Here is a 23,461-nt window from a genome sequence, read left to right as displayed (position 1 = left end):
TTCCCCGTACCAGGAGCCTGAAAACAGCAGGCTTGTGGCCAAAGGACCCTGGAATTTCCTTTTTCTTTCTACGCAACCTGGAAATGGTTTTTGTGAGGACTCTAAAATTCAAGAGGGCTGAAACTTTGCCTCTGAACATACCTGGCCTCACCAACCTGCATTTAGGCCACAAGAGATAGCAAAAAGTCAGTGACCACAGTAGCTGGATTCCCCTCGAACCAGCCCTCTGTTAAAGTGTTGGCTTAGGTCTACTTCTAAACTCAATCTGGGAGCCGTTACCTTCCTCTTAAGAATGTGGGGTCAGTGAAAAGCGCCAATGTCACATATCCTCAGAGAGAGCTTTCTGGAAAAGACAAACTGCCTATAACTTTTGGCTAAAACTTACACGTCCCAAATCGACAACCAAACAGACTCATGTTCTTGCTCACTTCAATGAACATTTATACTTCTCAAACTCATTGAGCCAGAGGTCACAGACACCCTCCTGTCCTCAGAACAAAGAGGAAACAAAGAACAGAGCCATGGACCCTCCACCATGGTAGTGGCCAGGAGGAGTGGTGGTCAGCCTCACACTGTACCTACCAGCTTCTGGACCCAGAGACCTCTGACTGCATCAGAGACATACTTGGTTCCTATGAACTTACATAAAACAACTATTCTGTCAATTATAGGCTACCTGAATTGTTAATTACATTCTCCCCCCCTCATTTACTTTGTAATGTTTATCATTTCTAGGCTCTTCAATAGGACTGTGAAATATGAAGGCTGGGAGAGCTCCAATCCAACACTATGCTGAATGCCCTGAATGCCATTAGGACAATGCCTGGCACACAGGCATTAAAAAAAAATTGTTGAATGTTTACTTGTTTGTTTTCCTACTGAATTAGAACCTGGTTTATATAAGACAGTTTTTCTGCAGTTGACAGGAAAAAGAAGCCTAACAGGAACCATAGGAAAACAGCTCAGCAAGCTGCGCCCAGCCAAAAGGCAGGCAGTTGCTGAGCCAACTGCTTTCCGAGGGAACAGAGATGTGAGCAGGCTGTCCTGTGGATCCTGTCAGGAAAGCCCAGTGCTGCCAGAGAGCCTTCCTGCCCTCTGGCATACGAGATCGCAAACTTTGGCAGGAAGGGTGTGTGCTCAAACTAGTCAAGGCCTGACAAAACATGGGAAGTGACAGCCTTCTACACACCCTGCTCTCCTTTCTGTGCTGATGCATGACACAGAAATGGAAGAACAAATGTATCAATCACAGAGACAAACATTTTACTTGCCTGAAATGTACCAATCTCTAGCCACTGTGACAGGCCAACTCTTAAGGCATTTGCTTAATTTTTGTTTGGGGATTTACTTATGGGAGGCGGGGAAGGCTGCGTCTTCCCCAGTCACTGGAGCATTTCCTCCCAAAGTTGTAAGACTCCCCAACGTGCTCTCCCCCAGGACTCCCACAGGAGTGAGTGCTGTCCCAGAGTACTAGGACCTGCAGACTCAAGCCCAAGAAGGACCACCCGGAGGGGACATAACCTGCCCTTGCTATGGAATGACCATCCATACCTAGAGCCTTCACAGATATCTGCCGGGTGAGTGGAGGGGGAATATTGATGCACACCAGATCCACATCTTGATGCAGCAGGACGTCGTCAGTCTGGCTGGTGTAGAAGGTGATGTTCATCTCCTCCGCAAGTTGTTTCGCCTCCTCCTCAGTCTTCCCCCAAAGGGCCTCCACTGTGAACCCTTCTGCCCTCAGCAGTGGGACCAGAACCCGGGCGGAGCTGCCAGTCCCAAACACGCCCACTCCTGGGAGCATCTTCATGCTGGCTTCTCTGTTCACGAACTCATCTCCTCACAAGGGCCTCCAGCATGAATACGACCATCCCACAGTCCTGGTCAAACATGGCTCCTGGAACAGCAAGCAGTACACTGGCTTTTAGTGAAGGGCACACTCAGTTGAGGCTACTTTCTGGCTTATTTAGAAACAACAAGTTCTCAGCCACAAAAGCACAAATGAAATAAATACAGCTCTGAAATGAAAAGCTGCAGAAGCTTCTCCCATGGAGACCTAAGGATATTAGCATAGCCTTAAGAATATTTTTCTTCCTCTCTTGGAAGGAGGAAAAATGAAAAATGAGTAAAGCTGGGTTCACATCCCTGTTATGTTAATTTTCTGTGTGACTCTGGTCAACCCATTCAACCTTCAGGGCCTTAATTGTAAAAGTTCATGATTCTCTGATATATTACAGAAAGAAAAAGAGTGGGAAACAAAAACCAGTAAAAGATGAAAGCGATCTACCTAGGTACTATGCAGCATACAATTTAAAAGTTTATGATAGCAAGCATAGGAAAGTGTTCACTAGAAAACAAAAAATTACCCCCAAAATTTTTTCAACTACACACTGGCAACAACAAAAAACAGCAGTGATGTTTAAAATGATACATATACATTTTTTGTATAACGATAATCATGCCAACATCGACTACGGTAGTCAAAAACTGGGAAACAATCTAGGTGTTCAATAAAAGTAATAGGTTTGATAAATAACACTATAGAGTCACTGAAAACCATGAGGTAGAAGGCCCTCAATGACCTGAAAGACATCACCATATATTCATTAAAAAGCGGAAAACAAAACGATGTGAAGTATAACATCAATTTTTTTTAAATGAAGTATAAAAGACATATATTTATGAGAATATACAAATATATCTATAGCTATAGACATTCCACACATAACAGTAGAAGGGACCAGAATACATCTGAATTTCATGATTACTTGGGGTAAAGGGATTATAATTTTTTTTTAACTCTGCAAAAATTTTTACAATGAATATGGCTTATTCTTCCTCCTGATAAGGGTTATAAAATGAAATAAAGAAAAAAGCTAAACAAAAGTCAGCTTGGAAACCAAGATAAGATTTAAGTGTGCTCAAGGTATTAGGTTTCCCTATATGGCACCCTCCTCCCAGCTAAACCAGTGGTTCCCACTCTAGCTGTGTAGTTAGGGTCACTGGTAACCCCAGACCTCGCTGAATCAGCCTGTGCAGATAAGGCTATATCATCATTATTTTGTGTGTGTGTGTGTGTGTGTGTGTGTGTGTGTGTGTGGTAAAATACACATAAAACTTACCATCTTAAGCCAGAAGCGGAATTGCTGGATCATATGGTAATTGTTTTTAATTTTTTGAGGAACGGCCATACTGTTTTCCATAGGGGCTGTACCATTTTAAATAATAGTTTTGTCAATACTTTACCGTCCCTTAGTTTACCAATTATCTTTTTAAAATCTGACTACTTCTGATCTTGGTCATTGTAAATCTAATTTTTAAAAAGTCTTATCCAAATGTATGACTATGCTTTTCTACTTTATCCACATAATACCACTTCACTTGCATAGCAGATCAGAGTCAATCTATTTGTCAGTTTAATGGGAACATGGTATTCATTTTATAAATGCATCATAATTAACTATTCCATTCCCCAACTGTGAGCACTAGGGATATACATACCTCTTTTCTCCCCATCTATGACAGTCTCCCACCTTTCTGGTCATTTCTGAGTGCCATGCCACTTTTGGGCTCCCCGTTCCTGCCCCCAGCACCTTCAATCCTGAAGTTCTTGAGGTTGGTCAGAGGCATCCTCTTTTCTTCTTGTTCCACGAGCTCTCTTTACAACTCCTGTCCAAGGCTTTAATTAGTATACCAGTGACTTCCAAACCTGCGGCAAGAGCCCAGCTTTCTCTCCAGAGCTTCATACCAATGTACTCTAGAGTATATACCGATGTTCCACAAGCTCCACAAAACCTACGTGACCAAACCTGAACAGAAGCTGTAAAGTGAGATGGCGAGAGCACACGAAGTGAAGCCATCAGAGATATCTGGGTTTAAATCCTGGCCTGACCACTGAGCTAAACATAAACTTTTTCATGAGTAGAACAGGTCTATTGCTATATAGCTCCCGGGGTCTTTTGACAATTAAATGAGGTCCAGTTTTAAGTTCTTAGCAAAGCATCTGGTATATAGTCAGCATTTAATAAATATCATAAACCTTCCTACCAACATTTTATTTCTATATTCTGTCTCATGGAATGTCTCCAACTCAGTTCCTCAACCTAGAAAGCTAGCTAGCACCCCCAACTTCTCTCTATTCCCGTATCTGTCCAGGTAAACTCAATGTCAAGTCTTGTTGATCCTACCTCTTTATTCTCTCAAATCCACCCTTTCTTTGTCATCCCTCTGCCACTGTGCTAGTCTAGCCCCCAGCACCACTCACCTGGATGACTGCAACAACCTTTTACTTGATCTCTCTCGCTTCCATCATTTCCTTCTTTCATCCATTCCTCATATTGCAAAGAGATCTTTCTAAAATGCAAATGGGATCACATCACTCCCTTTCTTTTCAAGTCCTTCAGAAACTTCTCTCCAGTATGAAGCCCAGATTCTTTGTATGACTTCAAGGCTCTGCATGATCCAGAAATCTCAGACAGGTATACCTTTGTGCAGAGTCACTTCTGAGGGTTATCTCCAAGAGAGATGAGTTTCAAAACACATACTTAGATAACCCAATAAGGTTGCTCTGTGAAATTACTAGCAATAAACCAGTTAAGAGTTGGGAGGACAATTACTCGAAATGACAACAATGGCTTCAGAGTAATTGATGATTACTGTGTATTATTTTCTTTCTGGGAAAATTAAATACATAGTGGAGAACAGTTGTTTATTGAGAACTTTTTAGATCATATTAACACCATATCTCACAAAAAACTGTATGTGAATGTTCACTGCAGAATCATTCATAATAGCCCAAAAGTGGAAACCACCCAAATGTCAATCAACTACTGAATGGATGGATAAGCAAAATGTGGTATATCCATACAATGTTGTATTATTCAGCCACATAGAGTAATGGAAAAACTGATAAAAGCTACAACATGGATGAACCATGAAAATATTATGCTAAGTGAAAGCCAGTCACAGAAGGCCATATACTGTATGATTCCATTTACATAAAATGTTCCCAACAATAACAACAACAAAAAGTTCAGAATAGGCAAATCCATGGAGACAGTAAATTAGTGTCAGGGAATAGGAGGAAGGAGAAATTAGGAGGTACAGACGTCCAACTTTATTCTTCTGCATGTGGATATTCACTTGTTCCAGTACCATTTGTCGAAGAAACTATTCTTTCTCTCAGAATGACCTTGACACCTCTGTTGAAAATCAGTTTACCATAAGTATATGAGTTTATTAATAGACTCTCAACTTTATTCCACTGATCTATACATCTGTCCTTATGCTGGTATCACTCTGTCTTGATTACTTTAGCTTTAAAGTAAGTTCTGAAATCAGTAAGTGTGACTCTTCCGACTTTGTTCTTTTTCAGTATTGTTTTGGCTATTCTGGGTCCCTTGTATCTTTCTATAAATTTTAGAATCAGTTTGTCAATCTGGGATTGTGATACAGATTGCTTTGAGTCTGTAGATCAATTTGGGGAACATATCATCGTAACAATATTAAGTTTTCTGATCCATGTACACAGGATGTCTTTCCACTTACTTAGGTCTTTAACTTCTTTCAACAGAGTAGCTTTCAGAGAGTATAAGTTACACGCTTTTTTGTATTCAAAGTATTTTATTTTCTTTGGTGTTATTTTAAATGAAAAATTTGTTCTTAATTTCATTTTAAGATCCAGCATCTCTTTTGCTTTTACTGTAGATACAAGTGTACTATGCAAAGTACACATCTATGTTAAGGGATGGTTCGCCGGTATAGCCCAGTACAGCATTTTCTACTGCTAGATCCTCCTTGAAGGAGACCTGTGCCATTCTGAGCCACTGAAATAAGCATGACTTGGGCTACCTCTAATTCCAGACCCCTGTCAGCTTCTGGCCTCCTTCAGTCTTTACTCTCTGGGGCTGTGGAGCTTGGCTTGCCCCCACACTCTATCATTGGGTTTTATCAAAACCATCTTTCTTTCTAATTATGATGAATAATGTCTGTGGTCTCTCAGTCACCCCCTCTTTCCTCTTTGCTGATAACTCTCTTCCCCTTAACGGTTCTCTTCTAATTAGAAAACAGATCAGTCACATAGTACCTTAAATAATTTTCAAGTCCTGGACTCTTTTCGGCTATTTTGGTCATTTTCTGCATTTACAGGTTCTTTTTGGTTACTTACAAGTCATGGATCTCCTGGCGGCTTAAGAGCGTCAAATTTGTTACGCTAGATGAGATTCTGCTTAAATTTTGTGGGTCATTAATTACCAAGAGCTACAAGAACCAGGTGAGTGAGACAGCCACCATAAGCAAGGATGTCCACGTCCTCCTAAATTCATTCCCAGAGAGCACTTCCTCCTCTCTAGTACCTCATTCCTTGCATGCTCTAGTTATATTTGGGTGTATGTTTGCATCGTGAATGGCTTAAAACAACAAAATGGGTTAGAAGAAATTTTAATAACCTCTTTTTTACTGACACTGACTCAAAGGGCAGTTTCATTAACACCCACAAAGGGGCATCAGCCAGCCTATGAGGATGCCAGATGGCATGAAGCCAGGCACGCTTGATGACTGGGTATTTCCTGCTCAAGCAGGCAGAGCTGGTTTTCCTCATTTATTTCAGTGACTACCCTTTCTCAACCTTAACTTTTCTCTTGCCTCTAATATTCTTTTTTTGCTTGCCTCTAATATTCTTGTACACACCTTTCATGTGCCTCCAAAGATCTCCATAAACCCAGGCCTAGTTTACATGACTTCCAATCAATACATGGTGGTCAAGATGAAGGGTAGAAAGTGCCTTGGCAGGACTGGCTAGACACACCTTTACACGGCTACAGGTTACGGGGAAGGTAGCACAGAGGTTAGAGGTATAGAATCTACAGCCGACCTTGCGTGGGCTCAAATCCTGGCTGTACCATTTCCCTGCCAGATAGCATCAGGTAAGTTTCTTAATCATTCTGTGTCTCTGTTTCTTCCTCTGTAAAATGGGGATAATTGCATCTACCTCATAGGGCAGTTAAAAACTAAATGAGTAATATTTGTAAAGGATTTATAATAGGGCCTGGGCCATAGTAAATCACTACATAGATTTTTTTTTTTTTTAGATATTTGTGACTTATATCTCTCGTCTTCAAAACCTGTGAAAGAATATGAAGATAATATTCTGAGCTAATGTGCAATGAGTGCAATAGGCCAGGCAGTGTTTAGTGTAATATATAGTACATTTCTCTTAAGTCCATGCAACCCTGTCTTATACATGAGAAAACGGAAGCTGAGAGAGGCTAGGTAACTTTCCTGGATTTCAGAGCTCACTGCGTGGATGAAAAGGGGAGTCCTATGGAAAATAACCTCATAGGGTGATCTGATCACAAATTTCTAAATAGGCAGAGTCATGGTGGGGAGTCAAGCCCCAGGCACATAATTTTTTTTTTTTTTTTGCAAAAAGTTTATCTTTACCTTGTCTATTATTTCTGTGCATCTATGTCCACACACCTGTGTGTCTTTTTCAAAGCAACCACCTTCATGTAACCTTCCTTATCTTCCCTCAATTTCAAAGGCATAAAAGAAGCTTTAAAGTGCCATTCTCCAAAACCTTTCTCGATTCCGTTGAGAATTTGCTTTCAGGTGTATCTTCTGTTTGGGTCAAATAATTTTTCTAAAAATTCTCTACAGGTTTGGACATTCTTACCTTGACAGCTGTGTATGACAGATCGTCACAACCAGCTGTGAAACCTTGGGCAGGTTACTTATCTTCTCTGAAACTCTGTGAAAACAGAGGCTTGTATGTGTGGAACAACTCTTCTTTCATTCTTAGTGACTAGTATGAGATAGAAAGTTCATTTTGCTGTCTGGCTTGGCAACTGCTTGCCTCTCACCTCCACTACTCAAACCAATATTGGTATGTTCATATATCATGGCTTTATTCAGGGCCTAACTAGGAGGTTTTGGGAGATGAAAACAAGAAAAGACAGAGTCATAATTTGAGGAGCAACAAGTTAGGGAGTAGGAGCCAGAGCTGGTGGCAAAAAGTGCTCATCTAAGAAGTCTGGACTTTGCCAGGTGGGTGTGCTCTCTACTCTTGGTCTGCCCCACCTTTCCCACCTAATCTCCTCTCTGCCCTGCTGTTTCTCAGGAGTCGAAGGCTGATCTCTAAAGATTACATCACATGGGTCCCAGGCCCTCTGGCTACCATTTGGGTCCAGCCCACAGGAAGCACTAGGAAGAGATAAAAGAGCAAGAAGAAAGGTCAAGGTATTTATTCTCGTCTCTCTCCCTACCAGGATGTGGTTCTGACAGGGGATGTGTTTCTTAACCAAGGTTACAGCACCCCTCTCCCAGAGCCACAGCTCTTGCTGGACCCAATAACCCCTTAACCCTCCCATCACACCTGGGGTGATAACACTACCAGCTGTAGCCAGTCCTTACCATTCCTTGTAGGTTTCCCACACAGCCCACATTATTGTAATAATTCCTTCATTAGAAGTCTTTCAATTAATCCTTTCAGTGTGCTGGCTGTTTCCTGCCCAGACTCTGACTACTAGAATCAGATTTTTTTTTTTTTATTTGATGTAGGTGGAATAGAGTTTAAGAAACACCAGAGAACCACTTAGGATATAAAGAAATAAGGAAGGTCTGTTGGAGGGAATGAAATGGAGCAGACAGCTGTTAATAGGACTTGGGATTAGGAGGGGAGAGGGAAGAGCCAAAAATGACACTGGACACAGACCAACATCCCTCATGAACACAGGCACAAAACCCTCTAACAAAATATCAGCAAACCAACTCCAGCAATGTGTTAAAAATGCAATACACCATGACCAAGAAGGTTAAAGCCCAGGAATGGAAGGCTGCTTCAACAGTCTAAAATCAATTAGTATAATTCGCCATATCAATAGTCATTAGATTAGTTATTAGATTGAATTAACTAAAGATACAAATTAAAACTTATTTATTACAACTACACACCCATTAGAATGTCTGAAATTCAGAGATTTAGAAAACTTGTCATCAAATACTGGCAAGGATATAAAGCAACTGTTCATTGTTAGTGAAAATGAAAAACGGTACAGCCACTTTGGAAAAGTTTGTCATCCTTAAATATACACTTATCATACAACCTAGCAATCCAAATTCTAGGTATTTCCCAAGAGAAATGAAAAGTAACATTCCCACAAAAACCTCTATGTGAATGTCTCATGTCTAATGTTGGCTTTATTCCCAATTACCAAAACTTGGAAGCAACACAAATGTCCTTCACCTGACGAATGAATGAACAAACAGGAGAATATCAATGCAATGGAATACTACTCTGCAATAAAAAGAAGAATCTATTGATGCACACAATGACACAGATGATGCTCAAATGCATATGCTAACTGAAAGATGCCAAACTTAAAAGGCTCCATACTGTATGATTCCATTTATGAAATAATGAAAAAAATAAACTACAGAGACAGAAAATAGATCAGTGGTTGCCAAGGGCTGGGAATACGGGCATGATAAGATTACAAAGGGCCACAAGAGAATTTGTGGGGGCTGGTGGTGAAGAACTGTTCTATAGCTTAACAAATACATGACTACATGCATTTGTTAAAACTCATAGAACTATACTTACTACAAAGGGCAAATTTTACTGTAAATTATATTTCAGTAAATGTGGCCCTCTAAAAATATGATATTAAAGTTCTAAGCCTAAGTGACTGGGAAGTTATAGTGTCGTTAAGAGAAATAAGCAACCCAAAAGGCCTGGATGTTGAGATGCTGTGGAAGCTCAGATTTGTATCCTGTTCTCCCCAAACTGGCTGAATATCATCTCACTTTCTGCACGTCCAGTCCTCAAGCCACAGCTTCTGTAAAACCATAGGACAAGACCCACTTCCTCACTACCCCAGGGGTAGGCCAAAGCCAATCTGATACCTGTTTTTGTAAATAAAGTTTTACCAGAACACAGTCATCCGTTCCTTTATCTATGGCTGCTTTGCTTTACAACAGCAAAGTAGGTGCACCAGAGACCATATGGCCCAGAAAGCCTAAAAATTTATTTTCTAGCCCCTTAAAGAAACAGTTTGCAGACCCTGCCCTATCCCCTAGGTTATAAGGCCAGGAGCTCCATTTGACAGACAATAGTCATGATGGTAGCCAGGACTGTGATAAAAAGGACACGCTCCCTCACTGTATGTGTGGAGTCACAGATTCTGGGAATTCTGGTGTTAGTGCATAACGTCAGAGAGGTCATTCATTCATTAGGGAGCTCGAGTAATGGTCAGACCCTGGGCAGAAGCTGCCTACGAATCCTTTCCTACCAACAGTCCCTTTACAATGTTGGGGTTGCAATGTGCAGTTAAAACCTGTGTTTTACACCTCCCTTGCAAAGAGGTGTGTCTAGGAAGATAAATAATAGAAGATACAGCTTGGTAGAGCTTAAGAAAATGTTCTTTAAAGGAGAAGATCTTCACTGACTGGCAGACATTACTTTTTTCCCATTTCCCTCTTCTTTCTGCCTGAAATGCAGAATCTATGGTTGGAGCTGACATAGTCATTTAACCACCAGGAGGCAACCTGAGAACAGAACACAATTTCTTGCAGATATTGGTACTGAGATGTCATCCAAGTCCTCAAGTAATTACATTTCATTAGCAAGACCAGTAGGCAAACAAATTATATGGTATGGCATGTAGAACAACAGAGAAGAGCACCATTAACTACATGGGCCACAGGTGGTGTGAAAGCATCTTGGAGATGATGTTCAGGTCCAAGTTGGTCAGGAAGATAAGAAATTACACAGCCTCTCCAACACATCCAATGACAAGGTCCTTTCTTTATTTCTGTGCTCCTGGGGCCATTTTCGTCAGAAAGTTCTACTTTTGATTGACTTGAAATCCATCCTTATTTAACTCTCCTTCTATTGGTCTTAATTTCTACACTGTGGAATTACCCATGTCGTTTCTAACGAAACTCTTGATGTTTCCTCTATATTTTCTAGGTTGCGGTAGGTTGTTTGCAAAATGGCCACAACAATTCTCTTCTTTGTTTTCATGCCATTGGGTAGTCAATCACCTCCCACAATGACTGTGGACTTAGCCATGTTACTTGCTCTGGCCAATGATATATCAGCAACATGACACAAGAGGTTTGAAAAGTACTTGTGCGTTAAAGCTTGCTCTTGTTATTCTTGGGACCTCAGGGACCATCACCACGTGAACAAATGAACCCAGGCCATCGTAGTCGATCATGAGAGATACGTGACCAAATCATCTCTAGCTGACATTGAACCAACTGCCAAAAGGCACGTGGAAAGGTGCTCCATTACCATTAGTCATCAGGAACATGCAAATTAAAACCACACTGAGATACCCACTAAAATGGCAAAAAAAAAAGATCGACAGCTCCAAAGTTTGGAGGGATATGAAGCAAATGTAACTCTCATACACTGTTGGTAGAAGTATAAAACAGCACACTTTGGAAAACCCACATTTTCTTATAAAGTTAAACATTTATCAACCCAATGTTCATGAATAGATTACGGATAAACAAATTATGGTATAGCTATACAATAGAATATAGTAAAGCAGTAAAAATGAATGAACTATTAATACATGCAACATGTGTGAATCTTAAAAACTTTATGTTGAGTGAAAGATATCAGGCACACAACACCAAAAAACCCACTGTAGAATTCCACTTATTCAAAGTACAGGAACAGGCAAACCTCACTTATCGAGACAGTAGTTAGAAGGTGGCAGTGGGGGTGGCTGAGGTGGGGAGGGGGTGAGGGAAGAGACTGACTGGAAAGGGACACAAGGAAACATTCTAGAGTGATGGAAATGTTCTATATCTCGTGTTGCGCTGTCATTACATGGTGATACAACTGTCATAACTCATCAAACTGAATACTTCGGATCTGTGCATTTAATTGCATATAAATTATACCTTGACTTTTAATCACCGTAAGTTGTTGTATCTAAGGGTCCAGAACGACTTATACACACCCTGCAGATTTAGGTCTATAATCAAACTAAATGGATATGTGTGAAGTAAACGTCTCTTTCCTTTAAAACAAAACAAAAACCTTGTAAGCTTACTGTAGGGCATATCACCGGTATAGGGACAATGGCTAGAGCCAAGAGAGTAAGTTTCCTGAGGAAGTAACTTCAAGCTAAGGCCCAATGATCTAGTCGGTCTCAGCACTTACTGAGGGTATCTGATGATGGCACTTTTCCCTCGCCAATATCATACTAGGCAAGCTGATGAATTATAGGTATTAGGCAAGTCCTCACCAATCAGCAACTCATACTAAGAAAGGGGGGGAGGTCAAAAAGGAGTTTTTCTCCTGTATAGCTGCAGGCAAGCAAAATTAATGATGGCTATAAGTGAGAAATGGTTTAAGTTTGTGGTTTTAGCCATACGGGTTGGGCAATGAGGCTTGCATCCCATAAGGGTGGGAAGTCCTCACTCTGTGCCCAACCCCTACTGCACCCCAGAACCAGCCCACACCTGGAGTGCCCTAAAAGGACCATTCTCAAGAGCTATGCATCCTTAGGACACCCTTTCTTCCTCTGAGGTACCTCCACAGACTTTGCCATAGATTTCTGTCCCCTCTGACACATTCCAGATGGCCAGTGTGAACGGGCTTGTTTGGGAATCAGATATTTCCTGGATGAATTTTTTTAGTAATTGTATCTTAATATAAAATACACTATAGTAGAGCATGTGGCCAGAGATGTGGCCGGGATCCTAATTATTAAGTGAGATGGACCCTCAATCTAATTTTAAAACAGACTGTGACATTAGCTGTTTTACTACCTGTGTTTCAGGTGCTTAGGTATAAAACAACACCCATAATTAATGCAAACTGATTCACTAATAAATATTTACTTCGTATCTACTATGGGTCAGGCCTAGGCAAAACGCAGGATATACAGATGAGCAAAACAGATAAAGCTTCTGACTGCATGGAGTTTATGGTCCAGCAGGAAAGATAAGACAATCAAATCACTTAAAACATGCCATTGCAACTTAGATAAGTGCTCTAAAGAAAAAGAACAGGGTGCTATGAGAACAGTCAGCAGGATAAGAATTAAGTTATTTAAAGAAGTGTTAATGATGTATCGATAATGCACTTTGAGTTCCACATAAAAAGGGCACTACTCATATTTGAGGACTGAATTATTATAAAAACATTGGCATATTGGTAGTTCAGTAAACAAAAAAAGCACAGTAGTCCAATGGCATTATAAAGCCAGTTTGTAGTCTATGGCCAAGCTACCCTGAACAAACCCGATCCTGTCTGATCTCAGAAGCTAAGCAGGGTTGGGTCTGGTTAGTACTTGGATGGGAGACTACCTAGGAAGACCAGGTGCTGTAGGCGTAAAAAAGAAAAATAAGGATTGTAAGCTGACAAGGTCCCTGCAATGTGTGAGGTTAACCAAGGGTTGCCTCGCTTAAAAAATAAAAATTAAAAAAAAAAAAGCCAGTCTGTGATTGGCAGACCGTCCCTTCCCCCAAAGCAGTGTTCCAGTCTCTACCCAACAGCATTCTTCATATAAAATGGGTCCAAAAGTAGGAAGAAAGAGCAAAATGTTCAGAACTTTAAAGTGTGATTATGCAACAATCTTATGTTGCTCTGTGTTCAAGCATCATCAAGGCTGACAACCCTAGAGTATTGCTTATAGATACTTCAGCTGCCTGACAAACAATTATTTGACAAGCTTCAGCTACCTGATATCTGTCAAATACAATTAAAATGTTGCTAAATCCAATGGTTAATTCTCCTCCTCATTCTACACTGATGTTGACAGCAGCAGCATCTGATACAGTAGGTTCACTCTCCTTGAAACATTCTTTACTTGGTTTCCAGAACACAAATGTCTCCTGGCTTCCTCCTACCTCTCTGGCCAGTTCTCAGTACCAGCTGCTAGTGATGATGGTGGTAACCATGGCTCCCAGTTAGTCTCATGGCTTTAAATACTATCTATTCTCTGATGACTTCCACAGTTATCAGCCAGGTCCTCTTTTTTAAGCTTCAGACTAGAATAAACAACTGCCTATTTGATGTCTCTGCTTGGATCTTTAATAAGTATCCCAAACTTAAAATGTCCAGAACTAAATTCCTGATGTTTCTCTCCAATACTCTTCCCACAATGGCTTCAGAAACCGGTAACACAAATTTTCCAACTGCTCAAGTGAAAACCTTGGAACAATCCTTAATTCTTTTTCTTTCACACTTCACATTTAATCCATAAACATGTTTTGCTGGCTCTTCAAAACATATCCTGAATCCAAGCACTTCCCACTACTCCTACTGCTATCGCTTTAGTTCTCCTACATGATTACAACAGCCTAACCAGTCTCCCAGATTTTACCCTGCTCCTCCCATGCTGCGCCCCCAATATATTCTCAATGTAGCACTGAGAGCAACTCAATTAAAATATAAGCCAGATCTAACCACTCTTCTGCTCAAACCCCCCACAGGCTTCCCATCTCTCCTGGAATAAAAGCCAAGGTTCTTCCACTGACCTACACGACCCAACATGATCTGTCTGCACCCTCCCCTTCTCTTTCTGACCTTATACCCTCGTTCTCTTTCCCAACTCATTCTGCTCCAGTCTCAGTGGTTCACTGCTGTACGTATCTCAAACACACTGGCTTTGTTCCTGTCTCAGGGCCTGTGAATGTGCAGTTCCCTCTACTGTACAGATATCCATCCACTGGCTTACTTGCTCCTCACTTCCTTCAGGTCTCAAGTGCTGTCTTATAAGACACGAGTTTATTTTCCCATTGTTTGTCTCCCAATATCACCCCAGTTAGAAAGTATGCTTCTTGAGGACAGGAAATTTTTGGTTATTTTGTTCACTGCTGTACCCTGCAGTGCCTAGAACAAGGCCTGACATTTAGTGGGTGTTTGATAAGTATTTGCTGAAAAAAATAAAAGATTTCAGATCCAGTTCCTGCATAGTTAGTTAATCAATAAACCAAGACATAATATACTGAACTTATCAAAACTATATATAATTCAGTAGGGTCTTGGGACATGTTCACTAATTTAATAGAGATTACTTATGTCACTAACCTAAGTAGTTTGGGACATGATCTGGTTTAATAGTTCAGGAAAAAAAAACAAGCATCATATAACAGAATAGCTCTGCATGCCCCTTGAGATGAGGAAAATGAGCTGCTGCTCTCAACCTTAAGCTACAACTTGACCTGCCAAGAGGGTGCCCTCATTCAGAACGTCGTTCCAACTACCACCCCTCCTCCACATGAGGTGACTCATGCTTATCAGTTAGCTCAGTCTCTTTGTAGTCAAGTTTCCTCCCCCTTAACAGAGAAGCACACTGTGTGCCGAGCCTTGCAGGACCACAACGACCCAGCACTCAAGAGCTCTGTTAAGTCAAATGCCAACAGACAATCGTGAAAGAAAGGCAAGTGATCATGATCCAGACCTAACCAGTTTATAAGGAACCACTCTGGCTGCAGTGAAACCTTCCTGCCCCCACAGCTAGTCCATCACTACATCTCAGTAACTGGACACTGTAATACCCCTTGAATTCATCCACTACTCTGGTCTCCTGAACAGACACCCACAGTTCTCCTGGTCCTAACCATTCCCTTCCTCAGCCTTTAAATGCCCCTAGGATAAACCCCAAATTCTTTGGTGGGGTTCACAAAGCATCTCCTCAGTGTGGGTTGGACCTCTCCCCACCTTTCCGCCTCACCACTTTCCCCTTACATTGTACTCGACATGCTAGCAGCTGTCAAATCTAATTCCCTTAGTCCTGCTCTGAGATTTTGGTTCAAGCTGTTTGCTCTGCCTGAAAAAATCTTTTCTTACTTCCCCAGGCTAACTCCTTCTTGGAGATCTGTTAGATCTCCACTTAAATATCACTTATTCGGAGAGGCCGTGCCTAGGCTGGGGTAAGTGATTCTGCTCATTGTACCCAAGCAGCCTGGGCTTTAGCTTTCACAGTGCCCATCATACTTCATTGGGATCACCTATTATTTAGTGTCTGTCATGAAGGCATGACCTTGCCTATCCCAAATCTACTGTCACCAGGACAGAGTGCAGTGTGCCTGACACTGAGGAGGCACTGAGTAACCACTGAAGAATGAACACCCAAATGATTAAGTTTGAGAATGAATGAATCGAGAAGTCAGGTCAAAGCCTGTGTGGATGCTGCCCTGACTGGAGGGCAACACCTTTTCCTGCCGAAGTCTTTCTTTGCCTTTCTGATTTTAAATAAATGTTATTTAAAATCTTAAGAGCATAAGCTACTTTGAATGGTTTTCCAGAACTGATACTGTGGAACATCACCCTGGTTGGGGGGTGGAGGTCAACACTTAACATCCAGTTGCGAAGGGATCTGTAACGGAAGGGCATAATTCTTGAGCATGGTAAAGGAGGTGAAAGTGTGAAGGTCATTTTTAAGTTTAATCTTTATTTTGCAATAAGCAGGAATGCCTTCCATGTGGCCTTCAACATTAATCATGTACCAAGAATTAACTAGGAGGGTGTGTCTGTCGCCCAGTCCCCCTTTTGGCACTCCAGTATCTAGAACTGAGCCAGTGTGGCAGACAGGCTGTCAGTGCCTGGATAGAAGAGCTGGACCCAAAGAGAAAAAACTACCTACAGTACAGTTACCTACACTAGCCGACTTGTACTTAAGAGTCTGAAGCAGTAACATGAATGCTTTCAGCAGGACTGTTTTCAGATAGATGTGAAAGTGTTTTTTTACTTGTATTTATGATCCCATTGAAAAATAAAAACTGGGGTGGCTCCATAGTGTAGCGGTTAGCACGTCTGCTTCACACACAGAAGGTCCTGGGCTCATGTCCCAGGCATAGTCACAGACCATACCCCGGGTGCGCCAGGCCCCCCAAGTGTGCTGGGGGTGCCAGATCTCAGAGGCGCTGGGCCCTGGGTTCACGCCGCAAACATGTTGGAGGAGACACCCCACCTTCAGAGATCCAGTTCTTAAGGGGAAATGGCAACATCCATAGGTCAGGGGTGGAAGTGGGGTAGGGGGATATTAAAGAGGAGGAAAAAAAATAAAAATAAATAAAAACTGAACTGAACAAACAGGTATTGAGTTTTACAAATAATGTATAATAAATGTTTTGGTGTGTGGGTTTCAAAGATCCAAAGGTTCTATGGAGAAGGTTTCATTCTCCCATGACTTAAGTGCATACGCTGACTCAACGACATGGTCATAGAGTGAGTGCCTTCTCACTGACAGCAAAAACACAAACAAGACAAGGGAAAGAAATGCTATTCCCCCAGCTCTACGAGTTGACATAAGGGGTAAATTGTTAGGCAGCCACCACAGAATGAGAGCGCATACCCAGCCCTGGCCAAAGATGTGGCTCCTCATCCCCCGTCCCCATCCACAAAGTGTTCTAGCAGTTACACTAATGAAAGGCCTAATGACCTGTCCAATGAAGCATAACTACCCAATGTACAAAAGGGTCAGCTAAATTGGGCCATAAAGAAGTAAATTTAACACCCACAGAGGTATCTGGATCACTAACGGGTCCAAAAGTTAACTTCAGCTCATGATTACAGTAGGAAAAAGTACTCATCTACCAGCTATATTAATTCTTTATTGTTTTTAAAAATCTGGCAATAACCGGAAGATTATTTTTTCTAAGAATGCTTTAACTGTGAGTTCCAGATTGATATCAACATGAAAATTCCATCCTCGGCCCTACTCTTTCCCAGAGTAATTTTATCTAATCCTTCAACTTCACTTTGACCTCCCTGCAAACACCTCGAAAGCTGACTCAGGCTCTGGCTCTATACTTCTAAGTAACTACTGGAAATCCCCAGTGACCTACCAGCTTCTCCCAACCCGAATTCATCTTTCTCTCAAACATGAATCTCCTCTTGTGCTCCCCGACTCCTTTTAATGGCACGATATTCAGTCACTAGAGTTCTTTCCACCAATATTTTTAAGCACCACAATGAGTTAGGTATTATGCTGGGATCTGAGACACAGAGAGGTTTTCAGACATGCCAGGTCCCTGGAGGTTAGTTTCCATTTGTTGAAACATTCATAGCTGAATATCAAGGACTAATTTCATGCAAGAATATAATGAGTGTTCAAAGATCTTTTCCTGCGGCAGGGAAGTGGGGGGGGGGGACTGATTTTGCCTTTAAATTACTGAGGTAAAGCGCATCTAACCATTTTGCACGCGAAATAGCCGACCCTGAAGAGAGGTATGTTACACATGTTGGTTTTACCTGAGGTCCCAAGAGGATGAGTTTTTAATTATGATGAACATTTTTCAATGTGAAACCTAATTTACTGAAGTTTTCTTAGTTTCTTCCCATCTCCTATGGACACAAGTACTCTGTTCCTGTGAAAACTGCTACTTCTATGGCTACAAGAGAAACTCTAGAGAGTCACCTCTCTGCTTTCCTTCTCGAGTTTGGGTGTAGGACATTCTTAGGGCACCCCAGAGGACAGCAACCATGACCTGCCTTCTCTCACTTAGTGTTTAGATGGCCTCTGGGCACCAGGAAGGTTAAGTAGTTCTTCAGTAACTGGAAATGCCCAGTGCCTCCATAAATATTTTCTACTTGTATACGGAAAACTGCTTATCAATTGGCCATGACCACACTCAACTATAATTTAACAATCTTTTGGCTGTTAGATGTAAACAGTCTAAGCTCAGGACAGTCTTTGCCATATCACCCCCTTTTTTCTTTAATAAAGAATAACCATGGGGAAGCCCAGGTCTGGGGGAACCAAACAGCCATTTAAGCACAATAATTTCATTTTCCCCATTCCTCCAAAATACAAGCTGTGTCCCCTTGGGCCCTGTCACAGGAATGAATTCAAAAGGCTGAAAAGTAAGGCAGGGGGCAGGGTGACAGGAGGGGAAAAAAAAAGGAAAAGTAATATAGGTACAGCTGATCTCTGTACTACCCCCATCTCCAGACAATCAGAGAATGCCAAGCATGACAAACACACCCTGTCTCACATGCTCCTAGAGCCACCCCCAGAGTCTCCTCAGAGATGATAGTGGGAACCACTATCGGGCTGTAGAAACCATTAACCACAAGGAACATTCTATAATATGCTCTGGAACACAGCTAGCTACGAAACCACCCATCAACAAGCACCAAAGAAATATCAGTCTTAGAAAGGAGTACAAGACCTGTGCAGTCACCTTTCAATTATACACATGTAAATTAATCATCTGCGTAACTGCATTACTGTTTGGTTCACTGACACCTGAGATAGGAAATGTCATTGCCGTCCAGTTTCCTACCATTGTTCTTCCCTCACCACTTTTAATAGTCTAGAGTGTGAAGGGGTAAAGGCCCGTAGAGAGAAAACAAGTTCAAAATCATCCTTTATATAAGCGAGAAGAAATTTACGAGGCTTGGTTTCTTTGTTTTGGAAAGTGGAAAATACACTTTAAAAAAATTTTAATTTTTTAATTGAGTAAAATTGACATATCTGCAAAATGACTGCCACAAGAAAACCTAGTTAATATCTCATTTTGAAAAATATATATTTATTATAGAAAATTACTGTGTTCTTGTTCTTTGTTTTTTGCTAAGTTTTTACGTTTATGTTCAACGTACTTGTGATCAAACTACATGTATTCACAACTTTGTATCCTGATTTTTTTTCACCTACTGTTTAGACATATGGATTTTTCATGGTATCAGTTTTTAACGGTTACATGATATCCTCCTGACTACATGAACCGGCTTTCCATTTCTCTGGTGTTGGACATTTATGTCATTTTCAATTAGTTTTGTTTTAAATTACATAGGTTAAAAATTATGGTTCTGAAGTCACATGATTTGCCCAACGTTCTAAGCAAAAATAATAGTGAAAGTAAATAAAGGCTTTGAGGTTGTAAAGGGATACGGTACATCTCGAAGCCAAGTAGGAGTGTTTCCGGTTCTATTTTGGGGTTACCTAATCTCATGAGAAATTGATAGCTGACAGTCTGGGAGTCGTACTGTTATCCCAGGCCAGAAAGGAAGACTATGCTCAGTACTCAGTTTCCACTCCTCACAGCCTTCATTCCTAGTCCTTCATAGTAGAGGATAGATAGAAACCCTTACAAAAGAGGCTTTTGGGAATGGCTTACAAAGGTGTGGGGGAGAGTGGGCTATATCCCCCCAGGAATTCTTGGCTATTCTGGGTCTCACAGAGTGTGGCATCTTTCATTGGCTATCTTGAGAACCGACAGTACCTAGGACAAAGGTGACAGTACCTAGGACAAAGGCGTTACTTGGCTACTCCCTTTGGAAGGGCAGGAACTAAAAAACAAATACTTAACAATAGCTTTTGAGTGTATTTAAATATTGTAGGAATAGTTATCTTTTCCTTCCTAATATTTAATCCTTATTTTCTAAGTGTTCATTCCTATCACCATGAGAGAAATGTTTACTCCATGTCTCATTTCCTTTGTCTCAGTTTAAAGAGGCAGTACTTTATTGAACTCATTCCTGACCTAATGGCTAATTCATAAATGTTAGAGTGTAGGGAAGCCTTACTGCTTTCATGTTTTTTTCTCAGTAACTCTTACATATTGCTGGAGGTGAAAATAACAAAACTTGAAGCAGTCCTACTTTGGGGACATCATGAGAAGGCAGGGTTCTTTGGAAAAGACAATAATGCTGGGAAAGATAGAAGGCAGCAGGAAAAGAGCAAGATCAAACATGAGATGGACTAACTACATAAAAGAAGCTATGCATTAGTCTACAGGAGCTGAGCAGAGCTGCTGAGGACAGGACATTGTGGGCATCACTCATTCATAGGGTCGCTAGAAGTCAAAGCCGACTTAATGGCATGTAACACACACACTTATTCTTTCATGAGTCCAAGCCTATTTCAAGTATCTTTCATTTTCCACTTTTAAAATTTAAAATTACCTAAATTTTCAAGTAATTTTGACTTTAATTAAGACTCTTGAAGTTTTCTAATACAAAGCTGCTACTTTTGTATGTTAAAAAAAAAAAAATGTCCCATTACTATGCTGTATACCAATTCTCAAAAACAGCAAAATCTTCAATTTTTTCCTAGACGCTGTCCAATTCCAATGGTAGATTTATTCTAGAATTGGACCTCCTATTATAAATATGCATAAGTAACTTGTTAGGCATCAGAAAGGCTCTTCTAAGTTAGTGGTCTCTCCGATTCCTCTATTTTCTGTACATCAACATCCATATTAAAACTTCTTAATCAGATGGCACTGCATTCCGATTTCATTTCTCCTCTTACTGTATAACTAGAAAATCAGTTCAGTGAAAGTAAATCCTGTTAGCATTACTGGCTTATCTGGTAAGGTGGCCTATTAAATACTGTTGAGTACTTTATTACAGGCCAGATTTGATAACTGCCCTCAGCTGGAGTGGATGTTAATTATTTGTCAAAGGTTTCACTGCCACAGCAACGAATAAACACTTGAGTCTGTATAAGTCCATCTTTCTCCTCCGACAAGTGTCTTTGATTACAGGAGCTCAAAAAATGCACATAAATCTAAGGGGCACACTCACTACATGTAAGCAGTATCTTCTCCAACTGCTCACTCAAGAAAGTATTTGCACTTACATTCAAAGCATCCTCTCACTTCCCATCCAGCTCCACAGATGGTAATTGCTCCCCGTCCACCTTATCTTGATTTTGGCTTATTCTTCTATATTCTATCTGAACTAATACTAATGTAATGAGTGTTTCTACAAAGAATACAAGGATATTCATAAAACTTTTCTGACAAAATCTGGTTAACAGTGCCACTTTCCCCCACAGATTACATACCTTTCTGATAATACCCCATTATATCTTGAAGTATTTATACAAAATATTTCCATAGTGCAAGAAAAGTCAATAAAATGCACAGCCATGCAAAGTTGAATAACTGTGTTATACACCTAAAACTATTATTGCATATTAACTATATTTTAATTTTAAAAAATTCACAGCCAAAAAGAAAACAATTCATAGTTATGGTCTGGCATTGATTTGTAAACTTAAAGAGTTCTTCCTTAAACTAATGTGACCTATTAACACTATCAATCTGGGTAGGAAAAAACCTGCTGTGAAGCTGAATATACACTGAAAATTAATTTTAGCAAACTAATAACAAATTTACTTTGATGATTAGAATCAGCAACCATCTTTTAAAACTCATACACTTCTTTTCCCCATATTACAAATCTTTAAATTTTTTTTTTGTGGGGGGGCCTTTTTTTTTTTTTCATTGCTAATCCCACTACTAGTGGGTTCTAGTATTATAAATCTTTTTTTTTTTTTAACGTCTACAGCACCTGGTATTCCAAAGTGGTCTCCCATCCAAGTACTAACCAGGCCCGACCCTGCTTAGCTTCCGAGATCAGGCGAGATCGGACACGTTCAGCGTGGAATGGTTGTAGACTTGGTATTATAAATCTTATGTCTGAATTTTCCTAGCAAATAAAAACAACTGATCAGACCCAGACCAATCATTCCATAAGAAAATTAGGACAACCAGGTGGTAAGGAAGACTTTCACAACAGAATCTTTATCTGTAAAATGCAGAGTCCACCAACAGCAATGTTTGCTGAAAACTTTCACCTCTTGGTTTAGCCAGATTCTCTAAATTCCTAATCCAAACTCAGTAATTTTTCATATTTTCTGTAAAATGGATGGCCTTACAACTCTTGTCCCTGGGTATAGCTTTTCAGTGAGTTCATTCCTTATCAAGAATGAATCTAGCTTCCCCTAAGCTAACAGACAACCCTCTTTTCCATATCTCTTTATGTCACCATAACATGCTGTGTCTTTTCTAACTTAACAGTTGTTCCCTTCAACTGAAAGGTCATATACTAAGGGCTCTTCCTTCTGAGACCTTTGTGCCCACAGCTTACAAAGGTCCTCTGGGCAGTGCCTGGCTAGCCTTGCTTTTGGACAAAGTGCACCCACTTTCTTCCTCATGTCATGCCCTCAGCTTGACATTGTGGGGACAATGAACATGGTTTATAACCTTGCTTTCTGTCCATCCAATGTAGCTTTAGGCTTTTCAATTCCTGTCCCGTTCTTTACATTCTGCAGTAGTTTGGGGAGGTGAGCTCTTCACACGACCATTCACAAGTCCAGATATCCCCGCCCACTCTTCCTTCCTCGCCATTCATATGATAAGGCCTCCTTCGTGAGAATACCCTACCTCACCTTTGTCTCCCCTGGTCCATCTGCTTCCTTCCTAAGCTTCAGAGGTAGGCCTGGGCCCATGAAACGTGGCCCGTGCGTACTCCGGTGCTGGCAGATCCACCCGCACCTCCTGGGGTGTCCCCTTTCCCACCTGCCATCTGAACACCTTTTCCTTAAATAAAGATTTACCCCCTAAAAGTTCCATTTCACTCTGAAAGAGGATGGCCAAGCTACCCCACGAACCCTTTGTCTGAGACTTCCATACCTCACATCCTTATCCACAAAGCGTCAGGCCTCACACAGGTAGGAGATCTACTCTGCACAGGGAT

General features: G+C 40.9%; 1 protein-coding gene and 2 pseudogenes across 5 annotated transcripts in view; 1 reads left to right on the top strand and 2 right to left on the bottom strand.

Moving 5' to 3' along the window:
• GFOD2 (glucose-fructose oxidoreductase domain containing 2) overlaps nt 1-23,461 on the bottom strand; it is a 29,786-nt gene that overhangs the window by 5,833 nt on the left and 492 nt on the right. Inside the window, exons 2-4 of one of the 5 annotated variants that reach the window (XM_036231467.1) lie at nt 4,265-4,353; nt 3,502-3,669; nt 1,552-1,897 (exon numbers count right to left, since the gene is read on the bottom strand). In XM_036231467.1, coding sequence (XP_036087360.1) covers nt 1,552-1,810 — 259 coding nt within the window. In that variant the 5' untranslated portion in view covers nt 1,811-1,897; nt 3,502-3,669; nt 4,265-4,353. Of the gene's footprint in view, nt 1-1,551; nt 1,918-3,501; nt 3,680-4,264; nt 4,354-23,461 lie in introns of all 5 variants that reach the window. The other 4 variants (XM_036231468.1, XM_036231469.1, XM_036231470.1 and 1 more) reach the window with 4 other exon arrangements.
• On the top strand, nt 13,233-13,351 carry LOC118611647 (annotated as a pseudogene).
• LOC118611510 lies at nt 22,262-22,380 on the bottom strand (annotated as a pseudogene).

The sequence above is a fragment of the Rousettus aegyptiacus genome, unplaced genomic scaffold (assembly GCF_014176215.1).
Source record: "Rousettus aegyptiacus isolate mRouAeg1 unplaced genomic scaffold, mRouAeg1.p scaffold_m13_p_14, whole genome shotgun sequence".
In the NCBI taxonomy this organism is placed as follows: domain Eukaryota; kingdom Metazoa; phylum Chordata; class Mammalia; order Chiroptera; family Pteropodidae; genus Rousettus; species Rousettus aegyptiacus.
The sequence above is the reverse complement of the archived record's forward strand: the minus strand, read 5'-3'. Positions and strand labels throughout refer to the sequence as shown.